The sequence below is a fragment of the Heterodontus francisci genome, chromosome 26, assembly GCF_036365525.1.
Source record: "Heterodontus francisci isolate sHetFra1 chromosome 26, sHetFra1.hap1, whole genome shotgun sequence".
NCBI classification, from domain to species: domain Eukaryota; kingdom Metazoa; phylum Chordata; class Chondrichthyes; order Heterodontiformes; family Heterodontidae; genus Heterodontus; species Heterodontus francisci.
In genome coordinates, this window is record NC_090396.1 from 15,816,991 (window position 1) to 15,841,193 (window position 24,203).

The 24,203-nt window shown below is 45.4% G+C and overlaps 1 protein-coding gene across 5 annotated transcripts in view; it reads right to left on the reverse strand.

Moving 5' to 3' along the window:
• itgb4 (integrin, beta 4) overlaps positions 1 to 24,203 on the reverse strand; it is a 162,042-nt gene that overhangs the window by 41,669 nt on the left and 96,170 nt on the right. For all 5 annotated transcript variants that reach the window (XM_068057841.1, XM_068057845.1, XM_068057842.1 and 2 more), the window contains 4 exons: positions 21,548 to 21,684; positions 15,515 to 15,692; positions 5,349 to 5,488; positions 2,448 to 2,625 (listed from right to left, as the gene is read on the reverse strand). In XM_068057841.1, coding sequence (XP_067913942.1) covers positions 2,448 to 2,625; positions 5,349 to 5,488; positions 15,515 to 15,692; positions 21,548 to 21,684 — 633 coding nt within the window. The remainder of the gene's footprint in view (positions 1 to 2,447; positions 2,626 to 5,348; positions 5,489 to 15,514; positions 15,693 to 21,547; positions 21,685 to 24,203) is intronic.

The following is a 24,203-nucleotide window of genomic DNA, read 5'->3' on the forward strand; positions in this document are numbered from 1 at the left end:
CATCTGTTCTTATATCCCCAACTGTGCTGTTCTGTCTTTTGTTCACTTTTTAAAATCTATTTAAACGTTTGATTGACATTACAGGTGAGGTCCCAGAGGACTGGAGAATAACCAATGTTGTTCCTTTGTTTAAGAAGGGTAGCAAGGATAATCCAGGAAATTATAGGCCGGTGAGCCTTACGACAGTGGTAGGGAAATTATTAGAGAGGATTCTTTGGGACAGGATTTGCTCCCATTTGGAAACAAATGAACTTATTAGCGAGAGGCAGCATGGTTTTGTGAAGGGGAGGTCGTGTCTCACTAACTTGATTGAGTTTTTTGAGGAAGTGACGAAGGTGATTGATGAAGGAAGGGCAGCAGATGTTATCGATATGGACTTCAGTAAAGCCTTTGACAAGGCCCCTCATGGCAGACTGGTACAAAAGGTGATGTCACACGGGATCAGAGGTGAGCTGGCAAGATGGATACAGAACTGGCTCAGTCACAGAAGACAGAGGGTAACAGTGGAAGGGTGCTTTTCTGAATGGAGGGATGTGACTAATGGTGTTCCGCAGGGATCAGTGCTGGGACCTTTGCTGTTTGTAGTATATATAAATGATTTGGAGGAAAATGTAGCTGGTCTGATTAGTAAGTTTGCGGACGACACAAAGGTTGGTGGAGTTGCGGATAGTGATGAGGATTGTCAGAGGATACAGCAGGATATAGATCGGTTGGAGACTTGGGCGGAGAAATGGCAGATGGAGTTTAATCCGGACAAATGTGAAGTAATGCATTTTGGAAGATCTAATACAGGTGGGAAGTATACAGTAAATGGCAGAACCCTTAGGAGTATTGACAGGCAGAGAGATCTGGGTGTACAGGTCTACAGGTCACTGAAAGTGGCAACGCAGGTTGATAAGGTAGTCAAGAAGGCATACGGCATGCTTGCCTTCATCGGTCGGGGCATAGAGTATAAAAATTGGCAAGTCATGCTGCAGCTGTACAGAACTTTAGTTAGGCCACATTTAGAATACTGCGTGCAATTCTGGTCGCCACACTACCAGAAGGACGTGGAGGCTCTGGAGAGGATACAGGAGAGGTTTACCAGAATGTTGCCTGGTCTGGAGGGCATTAGCTATGAGGAGAGGTTGGATAAACTCGGATTGTTTTCACTGGAACGACGGAGGTGGAGGGGCGACATGATAGAGGTTTACAAAGTTATGAGCGACATGGACAGAGTGGATAGTCAGAAGCTTTTTTCCCAGGGTGGAAGAGTCAGTTACTAGGGGACATAGGTTTAAAGTGCAAGGGGCAAAGTTTAGAGGGGATGTGTGAGGCAATTTCTTTACACAGAGGGTGGTGAGTGTCTGGAACTTGCTGCCGGGGGAGGTGGTGGAAGCAGATACGATAGCGACATTTAAGAGGCATCTTGAAAAATACATGAATAGGATGGGAATAGAGGGATACGGACCCCGGAAGTACAGAAGGTTTTAGTTTAGACAGGCATCAAGATCGGTGCAGGCTTGGAGGGACGAATGGCCTGTTCCTGTGCTGTACTGTTCTTTGTTCTTTGTTCTTTATTAAATGTCATTCGACTTTTAAGACTGTAGTATTGGTTTTCAATTCCCTGCTTTTTGTTCCTCTTCCCACTTAACCCCCCCTTCCCTCCACTGAAGTTGCTAACAATTCCACAGGTGCCAGGAAGCCTTGTACCTCACCTGAGTACTCATTCCTTACCTGTGATGCCATGTTTTTAAAGGGAATGTACAGTAGTTGGGGAGGAAGAGCTATTTATAATGTTAGCTAACACGAGCCCAGCAAGGGAAGTTGGGAGGCCAGCAGTTTAGTGGGGTTGAGGGAGCAGGAGTTAGGTCTGAAGCTTGAGATGGAAGAGAATATGGAGGGTGATGGAGGAAAACAAGAGCGAAAGAGATGGAGAATTAATGGTTAGCATGGTAAGGGGTGGGGGGGGGAGGCGGGTGGGGAAGGGAGTAATTCTTGTCTTAGGGAGACCCGTCCCACTGCATGTCAGAAGTCCTGCCTCTTACAAGACAATGTGGAAACTCCCAGAAACTACCTGACCCCCAACAGAATTCCTGTGTAATCTGTATTCAGATGATAAACAAGAGGAGCATCAGAAGCTAGTTTTATCTTTTGGATGAGATGTTAAACCGAGGTCCCATTTGCCCTCTCAGGTGGCTGTAAAAGATCCCATGGGAATTCTCGCTGGTGTCCTGGCCATTATTTACCCCTCAACCAACATCATTAAAATAGATTAACTGTTCATTATCACACTGTGTCTGTGGGAGCTTGCTGTGCACACATTGGCTACAGCATTTCCTACATTACAGCAGTTACTACAAAAGTAATTCATTGGCTTCAAAGCACTTTGGAATGTCCAGAGTTCATGAAAGTCACTATAGAAATGCAAGCTCTTTCTTTCTTAATGTTGTTCAGAAGTTACTTACAGTCTTCCAGTGTGCGACACTTAACGATCTCGGAGCGGGGACCAGCACCCAGTGCGTTGTAGGCAAAGACGTCCATTTCGTAGTCACAGTATGGGTAGAGATTGGTGAGATCGGCAGATGGCGCAGTTGTGTTTATGAGCTGAGCAGAATTCTCATCGCCTTCAAACCAATAAGTCACCTGTGCAAGAAGAAGCACTAATTAATTATCCTGATCTATTCAGCTTCTCTGGAATGACAGCATTGACCATTACATAGAATTACATAAAATATACAGCACAGAAACAGGCCATTTAGCCCAACTCGTTTGCGCTGGTGGGTTTTTTTTGTTATTCGTTCATGGGATATGGGCATCACTGACAAGGCCAGCATTTGTTGCCCTTGACAACTGAATGGCTTGCTAGGCTATTTCAGAGGGCAGTTAAGAGTCAACCACATTGCTGTGGGTCTGGAGTCACATGCCGGCCAGACCCCAGGTAAGGACAGCAGATTTCCTTCCCTAAAGGACATTAGTGAACCAGATGCGTTTTTATGATGATAGTTTCATGGCACTGTTACTGAGACTAGCTTTCAATTCCAGATTTTTATTAACTAATTGAATTTAAATTCCACGAGCTGCTGTGGTGGGGTTTGAATCCGTGACTCCAGAGCATTAGCATGGGCCTCTGGATTACTAGTTCAGTGACATTATCATCACGCCACTGTCTCCCCCAAGCGAATCTCCTCCCGGTCCATTTGCTGCATCTCAGTCTGTCAGCATATCTTTCTATGCCCTTTTCTGTCATGATCTTGTCCAGCTCCCTTTTTAAAGCATCTAAGCTATTTGTCTCAACCACTTCCTGTGTTCGTGAGTTCCACGTTCTAAACACTTTCTGCATAAATAAACTTCTCCTTAATACCCTATTGGATTTATTAGTGACGACCTTGTAATTATGTAATTATAGTTCTGGGTTCTCCCACATGTGGGAACATTCTCTAATCTACCCTGTCCAATCCATTCATAATCTTAAAGACCTCAATCAGGTCACTTCTAAATCTCTTTTCTAAAATAAAACAATCTCTCCCAATAGCTGTAGTCTCTAAGATCTGGTACCATCCTAGTAAATCTTGTTTTCACTTTTTCCAGTGCTTCTATGTCCTTTTTATAGTATGGAGACCACTTCTGTGCAAATACTATAAGTGTGACCTGACCAGGATCCTATACAAGCTGAGCATATCTTCACTTCTTTTGAATTCTTACCCCCAGAAATAAATCCCAGTGCTTTGTTAGAATGTTTAATTGCTTTGCCGATCTGTGATGCTGCTTCGAATGATTTGTTCATCTATCTCTCTAGATCGCTTTCCTCTTCTACCCCATTTTGTTTTTTGTCTTTCTAAGGTGTAGGTGATGTCTATATTTTTCCTACCACCTATCACCTCACCTTTATCTACATCAAGGTTCAATTGTCACTTAACTGCCCAGTCTTCAAATGTTCTAATGTCTTCTTGTATTATATTACATTCTTCCTCAGTGTTAGTTAGATCCTCAGTTTGGTATCATCTGCAAATTTTGATATTGAGTTACTTGTTGTGAGTTAAGTCCAAACCATTAATGTAATGTACTGATTCTTGTGGAACACTGCTTTCTACCTTCCTCCAATCTGCATAACTGCCCTTGACCTATACTCTCTGTTTTCTATTTTTTTTACCAATTTACTATCCACACAGCTATTTGTCTCCTGACTCCACACACCTTTATCATGAGCCTACTGTGTGGTACCTTTTGAAGACATTGGCCATTGTTGCTGTTCACATGGCAACAGCATCAATCAACAGTTCATACAATCAGGAGGAAGTCCGAGAATCATACAGCACAGAGAAGGAGGCTAAATGGCCCCTCCTGCCTGTACTGGCTCTTTGAAAGAGCTATTTAATTAATACCATTCCTCACTTCTTTCCCACAGCCCTTTTTAAGTACATATCCAGTCCCTCTCACTCACCCCTGACACAATTACCTCGCTGCTCACATCCTATCCAATAAGCGTGCTATTGATGTTTCACTAATGCCCTTTAGGGAAGGAAACCAGCCATCCTTACCAAGTTTGACATCTGTGACTCCTGTCAACTCCAGTTTGATTCTTATCCCAGCTCTGAAGTGGTGTAACAAGCCACTCAAGCCATCTTCTCAAGGGCACCTAGGGTCATATTTTGTCCACAGGTCCCTGAAGGTGGCAGGACAGGCAGATAAAGTGGTGAAGAAGGCATATGGAATGCTTTCCTTTATTGGCTGAGATGTAGAATACAAAAGCAAGGATGTAATGCTGGAACTGTATAAAACACTGGTTAGGCCACAGATGGAGTATTGCATACAATTCTGGTCACCACATTACAGGAAGGACATAATTACTCTGGAGAGAGTACAGAGAAAATTTACAAGAATTTTGCCAGGCTTGAAAATTGCAGCTATGAGGAAAGCTAGGGTTGTTTTCCTTAGAACAGAGGAGGCTGAGGGGTGACATAATAGAGGTGTACAAAATTATGAGGGGCCTTGATAGAGTAGAAAGGAAGGACCTTTTTCCCCCTAATGGAGAGGTCAATTACCAGGGGGTACAGAGTTAAGGTGATTGATGGAAAGATTAGAGAGGACATGAGGAAAATCTTTTTCACCCAGAGGGTAGTGGGTGTCTGCAATTTGCTGCCTGGATCAGTGGTGGAGGCAGACACCCTCAACTCATTTAAAAGGTAACTAGACCTGGACCTGAAGTGCTGTAACCTGCAAGGCTACGGACCGGGTGCTGGAAGGTGGGATTAGATTGAGCGGCTAGTTTTTTCAGCCGGTTCAGACACAATGGGCTGAATTGGCCTCTTTCTGTGCTGTAACTTTTCTATGGTTCTGTGGTTCTATGATGGTCAGGGATCCATTACCTTGTATCCTGTTGGTCGGCCCGGCGGTGGGATCCAATTCATACGGATTCTTTTGCTGTCAATTGGCTGAGCTTTGACGTTGGTAGGCGGGGAGTCGATGGAGAAGGCACCTTGCTTGAGGGGAATCGTTGCTTGATTTGCTGTAATATCAGACAGCAGGACATGTTAATGAAAGACTTTTTTTACCTTGCTGGTGCAACCACTGACTATGGAAGGATAGCCCAATGGGAAGCAATCCTTTTCTGCTACACTGGAGAATAAAATAAAAAACTTGTGAGTAAAACATTAGAGCAGAAGGATATGTGGATCAAAATAAGCGTTCTTTACACAAATGCACAGAATATAAGGAACAAATTGAATAACTTGCAGGTGCAAATTCAACTTGGAGTGTATAACATGGCTGCAAAACAATCAGGACTGGGAACTAAATATACCGGGTTATAAGACCTACAGGAACGAAAAGGAAAATGGTCAAGGGAGAGGAGTAGCCTTAGTGATTAAGGATGAAATCACTTCAATGATAAGAGAGGATGTAATGAGAGATAAGCAAGCTGTGCAGAATTTATGGATATAATTAAAACATAGAAAAGGATTTAAGACTGCAGTGGGAGTTGTGTATAGGCCCCCTGGTAGTAGCTGTGAAGTGACTGATTGTATAAATGCAGAGATTAGATGAGGATGTAGTAAAGGCAGAGTGGTTTTAATGGGGGATTTTAACTTTCACATAGATTGGATAAGCAAACTAGCTCATGTCAGCAAGGTAGTGAATTTCTTGAATGTGTTCAGGATAGTTTTGCTGCAGCAATATGTCCTAGAATCAACAAGAGGGCAGGCCATATTAGATCCAGTAATGAGTAATGAGCCAGATTTAGTTATCAGCATAATGGTCCATGAACATTTATCAACAGCGATCTTACACGATCAAGTTTCAATGTTTGAAAGGGAGAAATGCAAATCGGCTACTAAGATTCTAGATTTAGGTAAGGCTGACGTCATTGTGATGAGACCGAGACTGTCCACAATAAACAAATCTGTTAATGGTTAAAACAACAGGATCAGTGGGAGACGTTCAAAAAAAGAATTTGTGTTGTAGAACCAGTTTCTGCCTCCAGTGGGCAAAAGCTCTACTTGCCAAAAGACAGCTGTGGACAACTAAAGAAGCAAGAGACAACATGAAACTAAAAGAGAAAGTATCCATAAATGCAAAAAATAGCACAGATCCTTGTGATTGGGAGAGGTACAAAGAAAGCAAAGCATAACAAAACAGATAGTGATAACTACGAAAAGGGAGAATGAAAAGAAACTTGCAAGGGATATCAAAATCAACACAAAATGTTTTTACTATTATGTTAGGAAAAAGTATGTGGTCAGGAGCAATGTGGACCCCTTGATCACGATGATATAGTCAATGAAAAGAAGAAAATGGCAGGCATGTTGAAAAAACTCCTTGCAGTATTTACAGCAAAGGAAGGGATCATCATGCCAGACATCCCAAGGAAACTAACCTTGAATCAGAGAAGAGGACTCACCAAAATTAACAGTAATGAACAACAACCATAACACCAACTTGCTTTATAGGGATGAATTTAGTGAGCCTGCTGTGGATCCTGATGGCAGACCCGGAAATATGTGCCGTTCCCACTAGTCATGTGGGCAGATGCCCCACTGCGATCACATGATGGGCGGCCATTTTGCACAATAGAGGCGTGGGGCCCGTCCAATCATGCAGCGGGGGCAGGATGTGAGATGCCAAATACAGCATCAGATGACTCCAAAGCGGGTGCTGGTGCCATATTTAAAGGCCTGCCAGCCCTGTTTGCATTGCTTCCTTACTCTCATTTGCTGCTAGCTCGTCAAAACTGAGGCCCGTGTTGCATTGACTCTGGACCCCCCAACCCCCTGAGGTGGACCCCGCAGGATGGCAGAGGCAAGACACAGGGTGGCCAGTTTTGTGATGCCTCCCTCGTGATTCTCCTCCAGGCTGCAAGGGAAAGATGGGACATTCTCTTCCTCAGCAATGGCAAGAAGAGGTCCTCCCGCCTGACCAAGCCAGCCTGGATGGAGATCACTGAGAAGGTCAGCAGCTGTGGGGTCACCACCCCCCCCCCCACCCCGGAACTGGGTACAGTGCCTTAGGAGGGTCAATGACCTGCTGCGTTCTGCTAAGGTGAGTGCTCCATTCCTCTCTCCTTATTACTGATTTCAAGTGGCTATGCTGGAGGAAACATGGCATGGGGAGGGAGGCACCACAATGGTGATGGTAGAGGGGGTGAGACATCTCCTCATCCTGACAGATGCACGGCTGCATCTCGGTCCCAGGCCACCTACTTTCACAGATCAGCCCCCATAAACCCCTCTGAGAATGTCTGCTAGCATGAGCTATATGCAATACCTCAGTAGGAGACGAGAGGCTGACATAGCAGAACTGTCATGTTGATCTCTCTACGAAGTATGACATTCTCCCTCTTTCCACTTGCAGGACAAGAGGGCCCACAACAGGAGGGAGACAGCCTGCACTAGTAGAGTCATTCCAGATCTTCGGCCTCTCTCTATGGCAGAGGAAGAGGCATTAGAACTGGCTGGGACCGAGGGCAGTCGCTCCATATCTGATGGAGAGGCTGGAGTCTGTGCACCAGAGAGTGAGGATTAGCTTCCATCCACATGCAGTTCACGTCTAGAGACCCACATCACATATGGTTAGAATGACAAGATTTGCACAGCCTAACCCATACATGTTTGTGTTCTCTCATGTAGGTCGGTAGTCGGAGGAGACTCCAGCTGAAGGAGGAGAGCTGTCTACTTCTGAGGAGGAGGAACAATCAGAGGATGCACCGTCCCATGACTCTCCTGCACCTTCCACCAGCACAGATACTTTCACCTCGGTGGGTTTCTGCTCAGACGGCCGACGACGTCATCCCAGGCCAAGGGGCAGCCTGATCAGCAGCCTGCCTCCAGCCCAGCTGCCAGCGCAGGGGGTTACACCTTTCAGAAGTACTCATAAATGTATTAATAAAATCACATAGACACACTTGAAGGTTCACAGGTGTTGAAATTTGACATGTGCTGCATCAGATAAAGTTCTTTTGTTCAAGCCATTAACCTTCGTTGTGTAAAAGTGACTCCTCTATCATGCATTAATTGTGAGCTGCTGGCTTCACCCTTCCCCCTTAATGAATGCCAATGTAGGCACAGCCCTCATTTGAATAGGGTTTCCCATGGGCACTAGTGTGTGGTTCAGCTGGGTGCTAGGCAGGGAACACAAATAGAAAGGATGCGACAGACTGCATGCACTGAGGTGGGTTTTGATTGTTTTTATTCTGAGTGGCCATCAGGTGCTGGAAGTGGGTGATTATGAGATTGTCCTTGGCCCATTGCTCAATCTCCCAGGCCTCTGGTGCCAGGGCTTCAACATCCAGTGCTGCTTCATCATCTCCCTCCTCCACCTCCTCCCTGTTGCTGGAGGAGTGTCGCTCAGTCATGTCAACGCATGCAGGGTCTCCCCTCCCCCTCTGCAATGACAAACTGTGCAGAGCACAGCAGACCACAACGATATGCACAACCCTTGCTGGGGCATACCGCTGGGCTCCACCGGATCAATCGAGGCACCAGAATTTCATCGTCAGCAGCGCAATGGCCTGCGCAATGGTCGCTCGGGTGGCCCCATGGCAAGTGTTATACCTCTGCTCTGCTGCATTGTGAGGGTCCCTCACAGGCGTCAGTTGTCATGTCTTTAATGGGCAGCTCTTTACTGACAATGCTGCTCAGACATGTGGAGGGGGCTGATTCGAGTCCAGTACATGCTCTCGTTTAGGTGGGCCCTTGTTGGCATTGCTGGCTGTGGTTGCTTTTGTCGTGGAGCTTCATGGGCAAGGGCAGCTGCCTCTTGCCCCTCTCTCCATCGAGGCACCTCATCACGCCACGGGGGTCCAAAAAGACGGGGTGTCTGAGACCCATGTCAGGTGACCAATGGGCCTAGAGAACGCTGTCGATGAAGGACGACCCTGACTTGGAACTGAGCTTTTGCTAGTTCTTCTGGCTGCCTCTCCCTGATGGTCCTCAGTGCCCTACCTTGCTGTGGTCAACTCTCTCATCCAGCAGTTTGGGCAATGAAACATCTCACCCAACAGTTTGTTTACCCAATACAGCCATCAAAACCCAAGCCCCCCCACTTGCAAAGCACCAAGTCCCAAGCACCTGAGAACCCGACTCCCACCTTACAGAGCACCCGGGACCCGACCCCCCTTGACAGAGCACCCGAGAACCCCACCCCGCTCACAGAGTACCTGAGAACAAGACCCCCCCCCACCCACCGCCTTAAAGATCACCTGAGAGCCTGACCAGTCCCTTACAGAGTGCATTGTACTGCAGGACAACAGCAGCCTCTGCATTCCCCTCGTCCCTGTACAGTGCTGGACATGGCTGCCTACCTGTCGTGGCACTGAAGCCTCGCCTTGGTGCCATCAGCTTTTAACAGCAGCCCACATCCACTTAATCCCAAGCCCCCCACTGAATATCGATGAATTAGATACAAATGTATTAAAAGTAAGTGCTCAGCAATTTAAAGTATATTCACGTCGTGTCTGGGAAGCAATTCCATCTTGGTGCTTCCGCCCCCCCACCCTGACAAAATCCTGATTTATGGGCAGATGCTTCCAACATGATTACCCTTCCTCCCCTCCCCGCCATTGCCACCATTCGTGCTCCAAACAGCCACACTGAATTCAGCCTATATAATACAACCTAATAAAACATTCCCAGGAAATACAGGTGGCACGGTGGCGCAGTGGTTAGCACCACAGCCTCACAGCTCCAGTGACCCAGGTTCAATTCTGGGTACTGTCTGTGTGGAGTTTGCAAGTTCTCCCTGTGTCTGTGTGAGTTTTCGCCGGGTGCTCTGGTTTCCTCCCACAGCCAAAGACTTGCAGGTTGATAGGTAAATTGGCCATGGTAAATTGCCCCCAGTGTAGGTCAGTGGTAGGAGAATGGTGGGGATGTGGTAGGGAATATGGGATTAATATAGGATTAGTATAAATGGGTGGTTGTTGGTCAGCACAGACTCAGTGGGCTGAAGGGCCTTTTTCAGTGCTGTATCTCTAAATAAAAAATAAATTAGGACAGGTGACCAAAAGCTGGGTCAAAGAGGCATGTTTTAAGGAGCATCTTAAAGGAAGAAGGAGAGGTGAAGAGAAATGATGGGTGGGGGATTTAGGTAGGGCCTAAGCATCTGAAGGCACAGCTGCCAATAGTGGAGTGATTAAAATGGGGAATGTTCAAGAGGCCAGAACTGGCAGAGCACAAAGACCTAGGGAGTGTTATAGGGCTGAAGGTGATTACAGAGATAGGAAGGGGCAGGGCCAGGGAAGGATTTGAAGGGTTGAGAATTTTAAAATCGAGCCACTGCTTGACTGGAGAAAATGAAGAATTTTTTTTTCTTTGTTTATTCATGGGATGTGGGCGTCACTGGCCAGGCCAGCATTTATTGCCCATCCCTAATTGCCCTTGAGAAGGTGGTGGTGAGCTGCCTTCTTGAACCGCTGCAGTCCATGTGGGGTAGGTACACCCACAGTGCTGTTAGGAAGGGAGCTCCAGGATTTTGACCCAGCGACAGTGAAGGAACGGCGATATAGTTCCAAGTCAAATGGTGTGTGACTTGGAGGGGAACTTGCAGGTGGTGGTGTTCCCATGTATTTGCTGCCCTTGTCCTTCTAGTTGGTAGAGGTCACGGGTTTGGAAGGAGCCTTGGTGCATTGCTGCAGTGTATATTGTAGATGGTACACACTGCTGCCAATGTGCATCGGTGGTGGAGGGAGTGAATGTTTGTAGATGGGAAGCCAATCAAGCAGGCTGCTTTGTCCTGGATGGTGTCAAGTTTCTTCAGTGTTGTTGGAGCAAGTGGAGAGTATTCCATCACACTCCTGACTTGTGCCTTGTAGATGGTGTACAGGCTTTGGGGAGTCAGGAGGTGAGTTATTCGCCTCAGGATTCCTAGCCTCTGACCTGCTCTCGTAGCCACGGTATTTATATGGCTACTCCAGTTCAGTTTCTGGTTAATGGTAGCCCCTAGGATGTTGATAGTGGGGGATTCAGTGATGGTAATGCCATTAAATGTCAAGGGGAGATGGTTAGATTCTCTCTTGTTGGAGATGGTCATTGCCTGGTACTTGTGTGGTGTGAATGTTATTTGCCACTTATCAGCCCAAGCCTGGATATTGTCCAGGTCTTGCTGCACTTCTACACAGACTGCTTCAGTATCTGAGGAGTCACGAGTGGTGCTGAGCATTGTGCAATCATCAGCGAACATCCCCACTTCTGACCTTATGATTGAAGGAAGGTGATTGATGAAGCAGCTGAAGATGGTTGGGCTTAGGACCCTACCCTGAGGAACTCCTGCAGTGATGTCCTGGAGCTGAGATGATTGACCTCTAACAACCACAACCATCTTCCTTTGCGCTAGCCAGCCAGCGGAGGGTTTTCCCCCTGATTCCCATTGACCTCAGTTTTGCTCGGGCTCTTTGATGCCATACTCGGTCAAATGCTGCCTTGATATCAAGGGCAGTCACTCTCATCTCACCTCTTGAGTTCAGCTCTTTTGTCCATGTTTGAACCAAGGCTGTAATGAGGTCAGGAGCTGAGTGGCCCTGGCGGAACCCAAACTGGGTATCACTGAGCAGGTTAATTGTCCACCACCATTCACGGCTGGATGTGGCAGAACTGCAGAGCTTAGATCTGATCCGTTGGTTGTGGGATCGCTTAGCTCTGTCTATTGCATGCTGCTTACGCAGTTTGGCACGCAGATAGTCCTGTGTTGTAGCTTCACCAGGTTCTTTGGGCCTCCTTATCTCGAGAGACAATGGATACGCGCCTGGAGGTGGTCTGACACCTCATTTTGAGGTATGCCTGGTGCTGCTTCTGGCATGCCCTCCTGCATTCTTCATTGAACCAGGGTTGGTCTCCTGGCTTGATGGTAATGGTAGAGTGGGGGATATGCCGGGCCATGAGGTTACAGATTGTGGTTGAGTACAATTCTGCTGCTGATGATGGCCCACAGCGCCTCATGGATGCCCAGTTTTGCATTGCTAGATATGTTCAAAATGTATCCCATTTAGCACGCTGGTAGTGCCACACAACACGATGGAGGGTATCCTCAATGTGAAGGTGGGACTTCGTCTCCACAAGGACGATGCGGTGGTCACTCCTACCAATATTGTTATGGACAGATGCATCTACGGTAGGCAGATTGGTGAGGATGAGGTCAAGTATGTTTTCCCCTCTTGTTGGTTCCCTCACCACCTGCCACATACCCAGTCTAGCAGATATGTCCTTTTGGACTCAGCAAGCTCAGTCAGTAGTGGTGCTACTGAGCCACTCTTGGTGATGGACATTGAAATCCCCCACCCAGAGTACATTCTGTGCCCTTGCCACCCTCAGTGCTTCCTCCAAGTGCTGTTCAACAAGGAGGAGTACTGACTCATCAGCTGAGGGAGGGCGGTAGGTGGTAATCAGCAGGAGGTTTCCTTGTCCATGTTTGATCTGATGCCATGAGAGTTAATGGGGTCCAGAGTCGATGTTGAGGACTCCCAGGACAACTCCCTCCCTACTGTATACCACTGTACGAGCACCTCTGGTGGGTCTGTCCTGCCGGTGGGACAGGACGGACCCGGGGATGGTGAGTCTGGGACATTGTAAGGTATGATTCCGTGAGTATGACTATGTCAGGCTGTTGCTTGACTAGTCTGTGGGACAGCTCTCCCAACTTTGGCACAAGCCCCCAGATATTAGTAAGGAGGACTTTGCAGGGTCGACAGGGCTGGGTTTGCCATTGTCGTTTCCGGTGCCTAGGTCGTTTCTAGGTCGATGCCGGGTGGTCCGATGGGTTTCATTCCTTTTTATTGACTTCGTAGCGGTTAGATACAACTGAGTGGCTTGCTACTATTTCAGAGGGCATGAAAGAGTCAACCACATTGGCACTGAAGAATGATAAATCCCCAGGACTAGATGGATTCCGACCAGGGTTTTAAAAGAATTGGTGAAAACATTGCAGATACCCTAAGTATAATCTTCCAAAATTCTCTCGATTTAGGAACTGTTCCTTTAGGGTAGAAAATTGCACTTGTTACTCCGCTAATTAAGAAGGGTGAGTGAGGGAAACTAGGGAATTAGAGACCAGTTACCCTAACTTCTGTTGTCGGGAAATAACTAGAATGTATAGTTAAGGACAAGGTGACTGAAAACCTTGAAAATGTTCTGCTGATCAGAGAGAACCAGCATGGATTTGTAAAGGGTAGGTCATACCTGAGGAACCTGATTGAATTTTTTGAAGAGGTGACTAAAGTAATGGAGAGGGGAATGTCTATGGATGTTATTTATATGGACTTCCAGAAGGCATTTGATAAAGTCCCTCATAAGAGACTATTAGCTAAAGCTGAAGGTGACAAAGAGTTGGGATAATGGACAGGTACTCTAATTGGCAGGATATGACTAGTGGTGTCCCGCAGGGATCTACATTGAGATCTTAACTATTCACAGTATTTATCAATGACATAGATGAGGGGATAAAAAGCTACATATCCAAATTTCCCAATGACACAAAGATAGGCAGCATTATAAGCAGTGTAGATGGAAGCATAAAATTACAAAGAGCCATTAATAGATTAATTCACTGGGAAAAACTATGGCAAATGGATTTCAATGTAGGTAAATGTGAGGTTATTTAATTTTGGACCTACACAAAGCCTTGGTTGGACCACACCTGGAGTACTTTGAGCAGCTCTGGGTATCACACCTTAGGAAGGATATATTGGTCTTGGAGGGAGTGCAGCATAGATTTCCCAGAATGATACCTGGATTCCAGGGGCTAAAATACAAGGAGAGATTACACAAACTAGAGCTGGATTCCCTGGAATTTAAGTTAAGGGGCGATTTGATCGAAGTTTTCAAGACATTAAAAAGAACAGACAGGGTAAATAGAGAGAAACTATTTCCATTGCTTGGGGAGTCTAGGACTGGAGGGCATGGTCTAAAAATTGGAGCCAGACGTTTTAAGGAGTGAAATTAGGAAACACTTTTACACACAAAAGATGGTAGAAGTTTGGACTTCTGTTCCAGAAACAGCAACTGATGCTAGATCAATCGTTAAGTTGAAATCTGAGATTGATAGATTTTTGTTAAGCAAAGCTATTAATACATATGGAGCAAAGACAGGTATTTGGAATTAGGTCACAAATCAGCCATGATCTCAATGAGTGGCAGAATAGGCTCGAGGGGCTGAATGGCCTCCTCCTGTTCCTATATTTCTTCTATGTTTTTGTTTATGTCCCCATGACTGGTTCTTCTCTCCCAATTGAAGTAGAAGAGACAGTATCCATCCATCACACCCTCAGAGCAGCTTGGTCATTGCACACAAGCTGGTGGCCACACCAGGGCAGAGACCAGTGGACCCTGGAGACATTGGCACTTTTGTTTCATGTTCTGTTGTCAGCTGTGGCTCAATGGCGAAACTCTCGCATCTGAGTCAGAAGATTGTGATTTTAAATCCCACTCCAGAGACTTAAAACACATAATCCAGGCTGACATGTGCAATTGTAAATCGCAGAGTGTGTCAATGAGCAAGAATGAGTGTCTGCAAGTGTGAGAAAACGCGAGAGTTTGTCTCTGAGTAAGTGCAAGGCATTGATAAGAGTTGTTACCCAGGAATACGCCTGCAGCAAGCCTTGACCTCAGCATTCGCCTTCTCACACTTAACACTCTACCTCTTTCCCACCCCCTTCTCCTTCCACCACCCCCCCAGGCATGGCTAGAGTGGGAAAAGGAGATGAGGAAATTCAGTTCTTATGGGTTGTAAATACCACTAGACCTCGTTGTAGCAAAAGCACAAGAAACTAGTTTCCGAGTTGTCATGTGGTCCTTGCACTAAAATAAGCGGACCTTTATAATTGTTCAATGTTGTTTATGTTACCAGTCCCGTGACATAACCACTACACTACCATATTCCAAAAAATAGAAAGGGAATCTTCCATAGGAGGCAGGGAGGTCAGATGTTGATTGCATTAATGAGAGCCATGTAGACAAGGGTCAATTCTCTACCCTTACAGGTGCTCCTTCCAGTACAGGTGCACAGCTCCGACCTATCCCACAACAACTGTTAATGTGGCTCAAAACTGACTTACCATCATCCAGAGTGCAGCAGCGAGTGATGTTGGAACGGGGACCAGCACCGCGAGCATTGTAGGCTAGGACGTCCATTGCATAATCACAACCCGGCTGGAGATTGGTGAGCTCAGCAAAAGTATTCTTCGTGTCTATGACCTGAGAGGCGAACTGGTCATCTTCAGGCCAATACTTCAGCTGAAAAGAAATGCCCAATTAGTTATATCACCCAGTCAGTTATAGAAACAGAGAAAGCTTTATAGCACAGAAGGAGGCCATTTGGCCCATTTGCCAGCCAAAAAGAGCTAGCCAGTCTAATCCCATCTTCCAGCTCTTGGTCTGCATCCCTCTAGGTTACAGCACTTCAAGTGTATATCCGAGTATTTTTTAAATGCAATGAGCATTTCTGTCTCTCCCACCCTTTCAGGCAGTGAGTTCCAGATCCCTATCACCTTCTGGGTGAAAAAATTCCTCCTCAACTCCCCTCTAACTCTTCTACCAATTACTTTAATCTATGCCCCCAGTGATTGACCTCTCTGCTAACAGAAATAGCTTCTTTCTATTCACTCTGTCTGGGCCCCTTCTAATTTTATACACCTCAATTAAATCTTCCCTCAGCCACCTCTGTTCCAAAGAAAACAACACCAGCCTATCCAATCTTTCCTCACAGCTAAAATTCTCCATTCCTGACAATATCCTCATAAATCTCCTCTGTACCCTCTCTAGTGCAATCACATTCTTCCTGTCATGTGGTGACCGGAAATGTACGCTGTACTGTAGCTGCAGTCTAACCAGTGTTTTTTTTTACAGTTCTAGCATAACCTGCTCTTATACTCCAGGCCTCCTTTATTCTTGATCACCTTATCTACCTGTCTTGCTACCTTCAGAGATCAATGGACATGCACACCTAGGTCCCTCTGTTCCTCTACACTTCTCAAAATACTTTTATGGTGTAATCCCTTGCCTTGTTTGCCCCATTACCTTACACTTCTCCGGATTGAACTCCATTGGCCACTTTACTGCCCACCTGACCAGTCCATTGATATCTTCCCGTAGTCTACAGCTTTCTTTCACTATATCAACCACACAGCCAGTTTTCGTATCATCTGCAACCTTCTTAATCATGCCCCTGCATTTAAATCTGAATCATTGATATATACCACAAGCAGCAAGGAGCCAGTACTGAGTCCTGTGGAACCCCATTGGAAACAGCCTTCCAGTTACAAAAACACTTCCTGCCACTGAGCCAATTTTGGATCCAACTTGCCACTTTCTCTTGGATCCCATGAGTTTTTAATTTTCTGATCAGTCTGCCATGTGGGACCTTGTCAAAAGCCTTGCTAAAATCATGTAGACTACATCAAACAGGCTGCCCTCATCGACCTCCTTATTACCTCCTTAAAAAAGATCAATCAAGTTAGTCAGACATGACCTTCCCTGAACAAATCCGTGCCTCTCTAACTGACAATTTCTACTCTCTTTCAGAGTTTTTTCCAATAGTTTGCCCACCACTGAGGTTAGGCTGACTGACTTGTAATTACTCAGTTTATCCCTACCTCCCTTTTTAAACAACGGTACAACATTCGCAGTCCTGTAGCCAGACAGCATTGGAAAATGATGTTCAGAGCTTCCGTTATTTCTTTCCTTGCTTCCCTTCACAGCCTGGGATGCACAGACTGCCCAGATTCATTCCCTAAAGCAAAGTCCAGAATTGCCCCTTCTCTTGTTGGGCTTGCTACATACTGGCTAAAAAGAGTTCTTCTGAAGCAAAAGCGACATAAAGAAAAACTTTTTCACACAGCGAGTAGCTAAGGTTTGGGATGCACTCCCTGAGAGTGCGGTGCAGGCAGGTTCAATCGATGCATTCAAGAGGGAATTAGACCGTTATCTGAAAAGGAAGAATGTGTAGGGTGACAGGGAGAAGGCGGGGGAGTGAGACTAGGTGAATTGCTCGTTCGGAGACACAATGGGCCGAATGGCCTCTTTCTGTGCTGTAACAATTCTGCGATTCTGTGAATGCATCTTAAGAATTTTGCATCCTCTATACCTTTTGCACTGAATTTATCCCAGTTAATATTAGAGTAGTGGAAATCCCCTACTATTACTGGCCTTTTGTTTCTGCTTCTCAGCAAGTTGCCAACATATTTTCTCTTCTATCTCCCACTGACTGTTTAGGGGTCGACAGTACACTCCCAGCAATGTGATTTAATTGTTTCTTTCTTGTTCCTCAGTTCAACCCATACGGCTTCATTTGAGGTTCCCTCCTCACAGTCGCAATTGTTTCTTTAACCAACATTGCAATTGCCTCCTTTTTATTACTTCCCCTCTCTGAAAACCCTGTAACCAGGAATGTTGAGCTGCCATCCTGCCCTTGTCTAAGCCACGTTTCAGTAATAGCTATAATATCATACTTCCAAGTGTCTATCTGTGTCAAAGAACAAAGAACAGTACAACACAGGAACAGGCCATTCGGCCCTCCAAGCCTGCGCCGATCTTGATGCCTGTCTAAACTAAAACCTTTTGCACTTCCGGGGTCCGTATCCCTCTATTCCCATCCTATTCATGTATTTGTCAAGATGCCTCTTAAACGTTGCTATCATATCTGCTTCCACCACCTCCCCCGGCAGCAAGTTCCAAGCGCTCACCACCCTCTGTGTAAAGAACTTGCCTCGCACATCCCCTCTAAACTTTGCCCCTCGCACCTTAAACCTATGTCCCCTAGTAACTGACTCTTCCACCCTGGGAAAAAGCTTCTGACTATCCACTCTGTCCATGCCACTCATAACTTTGTAAACCTCTACCATGTCGCCCCTCCACCTCCGTCGTTCCAGTGAAAACAATCCGAGTTTATCCAACCTCTCCTCATAGCTAATGCCCTCCAGACCAGGCAACATTCTGGTAAACCTCTTCTGTACCCTCTCCAAAGCCTCCACATACTTCTGGTAGTGTGGCGACCAGAATTGTACGCAATATTCCAAGTGTGGCTCAACTAAGCTGTACAACTGCAGCATGACGTGCCAATTTTTATATTCTATGCCCTGACCGATGAAGGCAAGCATACCGTATCCCTTCTTGACTACCATATCCACCTGCATTGCCACTTTCAGTGATCTGTGGACCTGTACACCCAGATCTCTCTGCCTGTCAATACTCCTAAGGGTTCTGCCATTTACTGTATACTTCCCACCTGCATTAGACCTTCCAAAATGCATTACCTCACAATTGTCCGGATTAAACTCCATCTGCCATTTCTCCGCCCAAGTCTCCAACCGATCTATATCCTGCTGTATCCTCTGACAATCCTCATCACTATGCGCAACTCCACCAACCTTTGTGTCGTCCGCAAACTTACTAATCAGACCAGCTACATTTTGCTCCAATTCATTTATATATGCTACAAACAGCAAAGGTCCCAGCACTGATCCCTGCAGAACACCACTAGTCACAGCCCTCCATTCAGAAAAGCACCCTTCCACTGCTACCCTCTGTCTTCTATGACTGAGCCAGTTCTGTATCCATCTTGCTAGCTCACCTCTGATCCCGTGTGACTTCACCTTTTGTACCAGTCTGCCATGAGGGACCTTGTCAAAGGCTTTACTAAAGTCCATATAGACAACATCCACTGCCCTTCCTTCATCAATCATCTTCGTCACATCCTCAAAAAACTCGATCAAGTTAGTGAGACACGACCTCCCCTTCATAAAACCATGCTGCCTCTCGCTAATAAGTTCATTTGTTTCCAAATGGGAGTAAATCCTGTCCCGAAGAATCCTCTCTAATAATTTCCCTACCACTGTGTCCTCAGCTCATCTGATTTATTTACTAGACTCTTTGCATTTAAGTATTTACCACTGATCAGTGAAAAACTAGTTATTGCCTATTTTCTAGCCTTTGTTTCCTCGACCTTCCTTACTCAGTTACTAATTTTCTGCCTTTCATTTCCAGCATGGTTTCTGCTCCTTCTGAATCTATGCTCAGGTCCCTATTTCCCACCAAGCTTGTTTAAACCACCCCGATAGCACTAACAAACCTTCCTGTGACAATACTGCTCCCAGCCTTGATGAGGTCCCACCTCCCCCACGCCTGCTCCCAGTGCCTTGGGAATCCAAAGCCTCCCTCTTGCACCATGTCTGCAGCCACGCATTCAGCTGCACTATCCTTCTATTTCTGTACTTGTGTGTGGCACCAGGAGTAATCTGGAGAATACTATCTCTGAGGTCCTACTTTTTAATTCTTTCCCTAGCTCCTGGAAATTTGAGGACCTCATCCCTCTTTCTACCTAAGTCATTGGTCCAATATGACCATAACCTCTGACTGTTCACCCTCCCCCCTCTGAATATTCCGCAGCTGCTCAGTGACATCCTTGCACTGGGGAGGCAACACGCAACCTGGAGTCACGTCTGTCACTGCAGAAATGCCTGGCTGTTCCCCCAGTTATTGAATTTCCTATCAATATTGCTTTTTCAATGTTCCTCCTCCCACCCTGCACAGCTAAGTCACCCAAGCTGCTGTGGTCTTGGCTCTGACTGCATTCTTTTTATTCTTTCATGGGATGTGAGCATTGCTGGTAAGGCCAGTATTTATTCCCATTCCTAAGGGCGGCACAGTGGCGCAGTGGTTAGCACCGCAGCCTCACAGCTCCAGGGACCCGGGTTCGATTCCGGGTACTGCCTGTGTGGAGTTTGCAAGTTCTCCATGTGTCTGCGTGGGTTTTCTCCGGGTGCTCCGGTTTCCTCCCACAAGCCAAAAGACTTGCAGGTTGATAGGTAAATTGGCCATTATAAATTGTCACTAGTATAGGTAGGTGGTAGGGAAATATAGGGACAGGTGGGAATGTTTGGTAGGAATATGGGATTAGTGTAGGATTAGTATAAATGGGTGGTTGATGTTCGGCACAGACTCGGTGGGCCGAAGGGCCTGTTTCAGTGCTGTATCTCTAATCTAATCTAATCTAATCTAATTGCCTTTGAGATGGTGGTAGTGAGCTGCCTTCTTAAACCACTGCAGTCCATTAAGGCAGCTCACCACCACCTTCTTAAGGGCAATTAGGGATGGGCCACAAATGCTGGCCTTGTCAGCAATGCTCAAATCCCATGAAAGAATGAAAAAAAACAATTCTCCAAAGAAACCATCACCGTCTCCAGTATTCTGAACTAAATACTGGTTGGACAGCGAAATGCACTCAGGGCACTCCTGCATTATCTGCCTGACCCTGCATGACTGTCTGCTGGTCACCCAGCCTCTCTCTGCCGGCACACCTTTAATCTGCAGAGTGACCACATCCAGAAACATGCTAGCCACATAGCTGTCAGCCTCGCAGATGCACCGCAGTGACACCAACTGCTGCTCAAGCTCCGAAACCTATTGTCCAGTTATTTACCCTTGTTATGAACACTGGACTTTGTAACATGATTGTAACATGACTGACCTGAAACATTAACCTTGTTTCTCTCTCCACAGATGCTGTCTGACCTGCTGAGTATTTGCAGAACTTTCTGTTTTTATTTCAGATTTCCAGCATCCACAGTATTTTGCTTTTAATTACAACGTGTTATTTGGTTAATGGGATTTCCTTTAGTTTAGTTATAATAAAAGTCTTAAAACATGAAATCCTGTCGTGTAATTCCTTAAATCGGTCTGGGGGGGTTCATATCTCATATTTTTCACATTAACAATCTCACTGAGGTCATAACACTCTGCCCATTAGTTTAATTGCCCACTTAGTTATATTATTGCCCAGTTAGTTATCCCACAAAGATAGTCTGTCAAACTATTATACAGTTATACTTTTTGGTTCCAATTCTCTGTGCCCTCGTGGCCCACACCAGTCCCTGGTCTCTCCTTTGCTGCCTGCCTGATCCTTGCTGTGCTTCCTTTGGTTTATCCAACTGGAAGACTGCAATGCCTCCAGGGATTCTGTTTTTAAAAGTGAATATTGATGAGCATCTAAGGGTTTGCAGTGGTGACACTTTATGGTCTAAACTGACAGTGGATTTGGGGGCAGTGTCCTGGGCTGGTGATTCAGGTACCCCTGGTACAGAGCTTAGTCTTACCTTATAGCCTGACGGTTCACCCAGGGGCGGGCTCCAATTCACCTGGATTCTCCTGCTGTCAATTGGATGAGCTTTCAAATTGAGAGGTGGGGAGTTGATCGGGAGCATAGATTGGTTGAGATTCATCATTGACTTCTCTGTGATATTAGACACAAGGATGCGTTAATAAATTACCATCATGTCTCACTCTTTAAGACAGTCAGCCATCTGTTTATAGAAGAATGACCCATTGGGTTCCTCACTCTGTGAAGTGCCTATTAATCTTGTCCATGCCCTTAAGACTGTCTCCCCTCCCCAAAGTGGTGCACTCAAACTATATGCATCCAATTCTGTGGAACACAAAAAGCAACAAACGTAACCCCTTTCCATGCACACGCATACATGCACACACACACACACAAAGTACACACAGACACAGGTACACATGGGCAGTTTGGATTGAGAATTAGTTAATGGACAGAAAAGAGAAAGTCAAAATAAATGGATTTTTTGGGGGTTGGCAGGCTGTAACTAGTGAGGTACCACAAGGATTAGAGCTTGGGCATCAGCTGTTCACACATTAAATCAATAAGTGTAATGTGGCTAGGTTTTTAAAAATTTGTTCGTGGGTTGTGGGTGTCACCCATTCCTAATTGCTCTTGACGTTACAAAGTTAGGTGGGAAAGTAAGCAGTGAGGAGGATGCAAGGATGCTGTAAAAGGATTTAGACAGCTTAACTGATTGGGCAAGATCGTGGCAGATGGAATATGATGTGGAGAAGTGTAAAGTATCTACTTCAGTAGAAAAAATGGAAAAGCAGAATAGTTTCTAAATGGTGAGAGACTGGGAAATGTTGGTATTCAGAAGGATTTGAGTATCCTATATGAATCACATCAGTTGACATGCAGGTATAGCAAACAATTGGGAAAGCAAAGGGTATGTTAGCCTTTATTATGAGCAATTGGGGTATAACCTTAAAAAAGTTGAACTACACTTATATTGGGCCTTGGTAAGACCACTGTTATGAAAGTGCTTCTATTTTTAAATATTTTTTGAGGACTCATGGTTGAAGATTGTAGAAATAGATTCCTTCGGAGGACTGAAGTGATTCCATAGATGCAGGAATTTTTTTTTTAAGGTCATTGGAAGGACTTGAGCTTTCTGTTTAAAAACTATATTTACTGGATGTCACATGTCTTCAGCTACGTAAACAGCAGATGCCTTCTGACTATGGGAGTTGTTTACAGAGAAGTGACATGTCAAGATTTATGGGGGGTCAAGAGTTGGTTTCATTTTGAATACTGTTTTGAGTCAGTTGGGGGTCAGCCTGCTAAAACAGAAATACCCAGCTCATCTGTTCTCCATTTCCCAGAGAAACCTGAAAAATCCAGTGATGCTGCATTTCTCCTGGAAAGCCTCCCAGGTTAATTCTCGACGCCGCTTGAAAAGAACTGCTCCAGAAAGATCCCAGTGACAGCCATCTATGCGTATTTGGGATGCCAGAATAAAGGGACAACTGATATCATTCCATATCTTCTCCTTCTCCTTCAAGAATTAACAAGTGTTTGGCCAAAGTTTTTTTTTGTCCTTTTTTTGTAAAAAGCTCTCTGCAGAGAAAACGTCTTTATTTTTTCTTTAACCGGTGCATGTATATGTGTGTGGCTAATTTTAAAGGGGAGCTTTCATATTTCAATCTGTGTGTTAATGTTTTGCATCTTTACTGGATAAATCTTGTTTCATAATAAATTACTAATTTTTTTGTTTATTAAAGAAACCTGTTTGGTGGGTTTTATTCTGAAATAAAAATAGAGTATATAATTGGCCCTATCAGTAACTGGGTAAACATTTAAATATATGTTGTGACCTATGCCGAAGTGGAATTAGAGAAAGACAGTGCACTCCTCCCACCTCGGTCGTAACACCACACCTGTCTTTGGTCTCCTTGCCTGAGGAAGTACATACTTGCTTTAGAGGGAGTGCAACAAAGGTTCACTGGACTGATTCCTGGGATGAAGAGATTGTCCTATGAGGAAAGATTGTGTAGACTAGGCATATATTCTCTGGAATTTAGAACAATGAAAGGTGATCTCGTTAAAACATATAAAATCCTTTAGGGGCTTGACGGGAGCATGGGGGCTGGGAGGATGTTTCCCCTGGCTGGAGAGTCTAGAATTAGGGGTTACAGTCTCAGAATAAAGGGTCAGTCATTTAGGACTGAGATGAGGAGAAACTACTTCACTCAAAGGGTGTGAATCTTTGAAATCCTCTATGCCAAAGGCTGCGAATGCTCAGTTGTTGAGTATATTCAAGACAGAGATCATTAAATGTGTGGGTACTAAGAGAATCAAGGGATATGGGGTAAATATGGGAAGGTAGAATTGAGGTCAAGGGTCACTATGATCTTATCAAATGGTGGAACAGGCTCAAGGGGCCATATGGCTTACTCCTGCTTCTATTTCTTATGGTCTTATGTTCTTATACACACATACACACAAACATGTGGATTCACACACACATGGGTATCGACACACACATAAATAAACACACATCTGTCACTCTGAACAGCAGTAAAACTCTCATCAAAGGATTCAATAAAAAGAAACACGTGAATATGTGCCCCTCCTGAGCTGCTTCTGTGTTGATTCTGTGCTGTGGTCGTCTACCCACTCCTGATTGG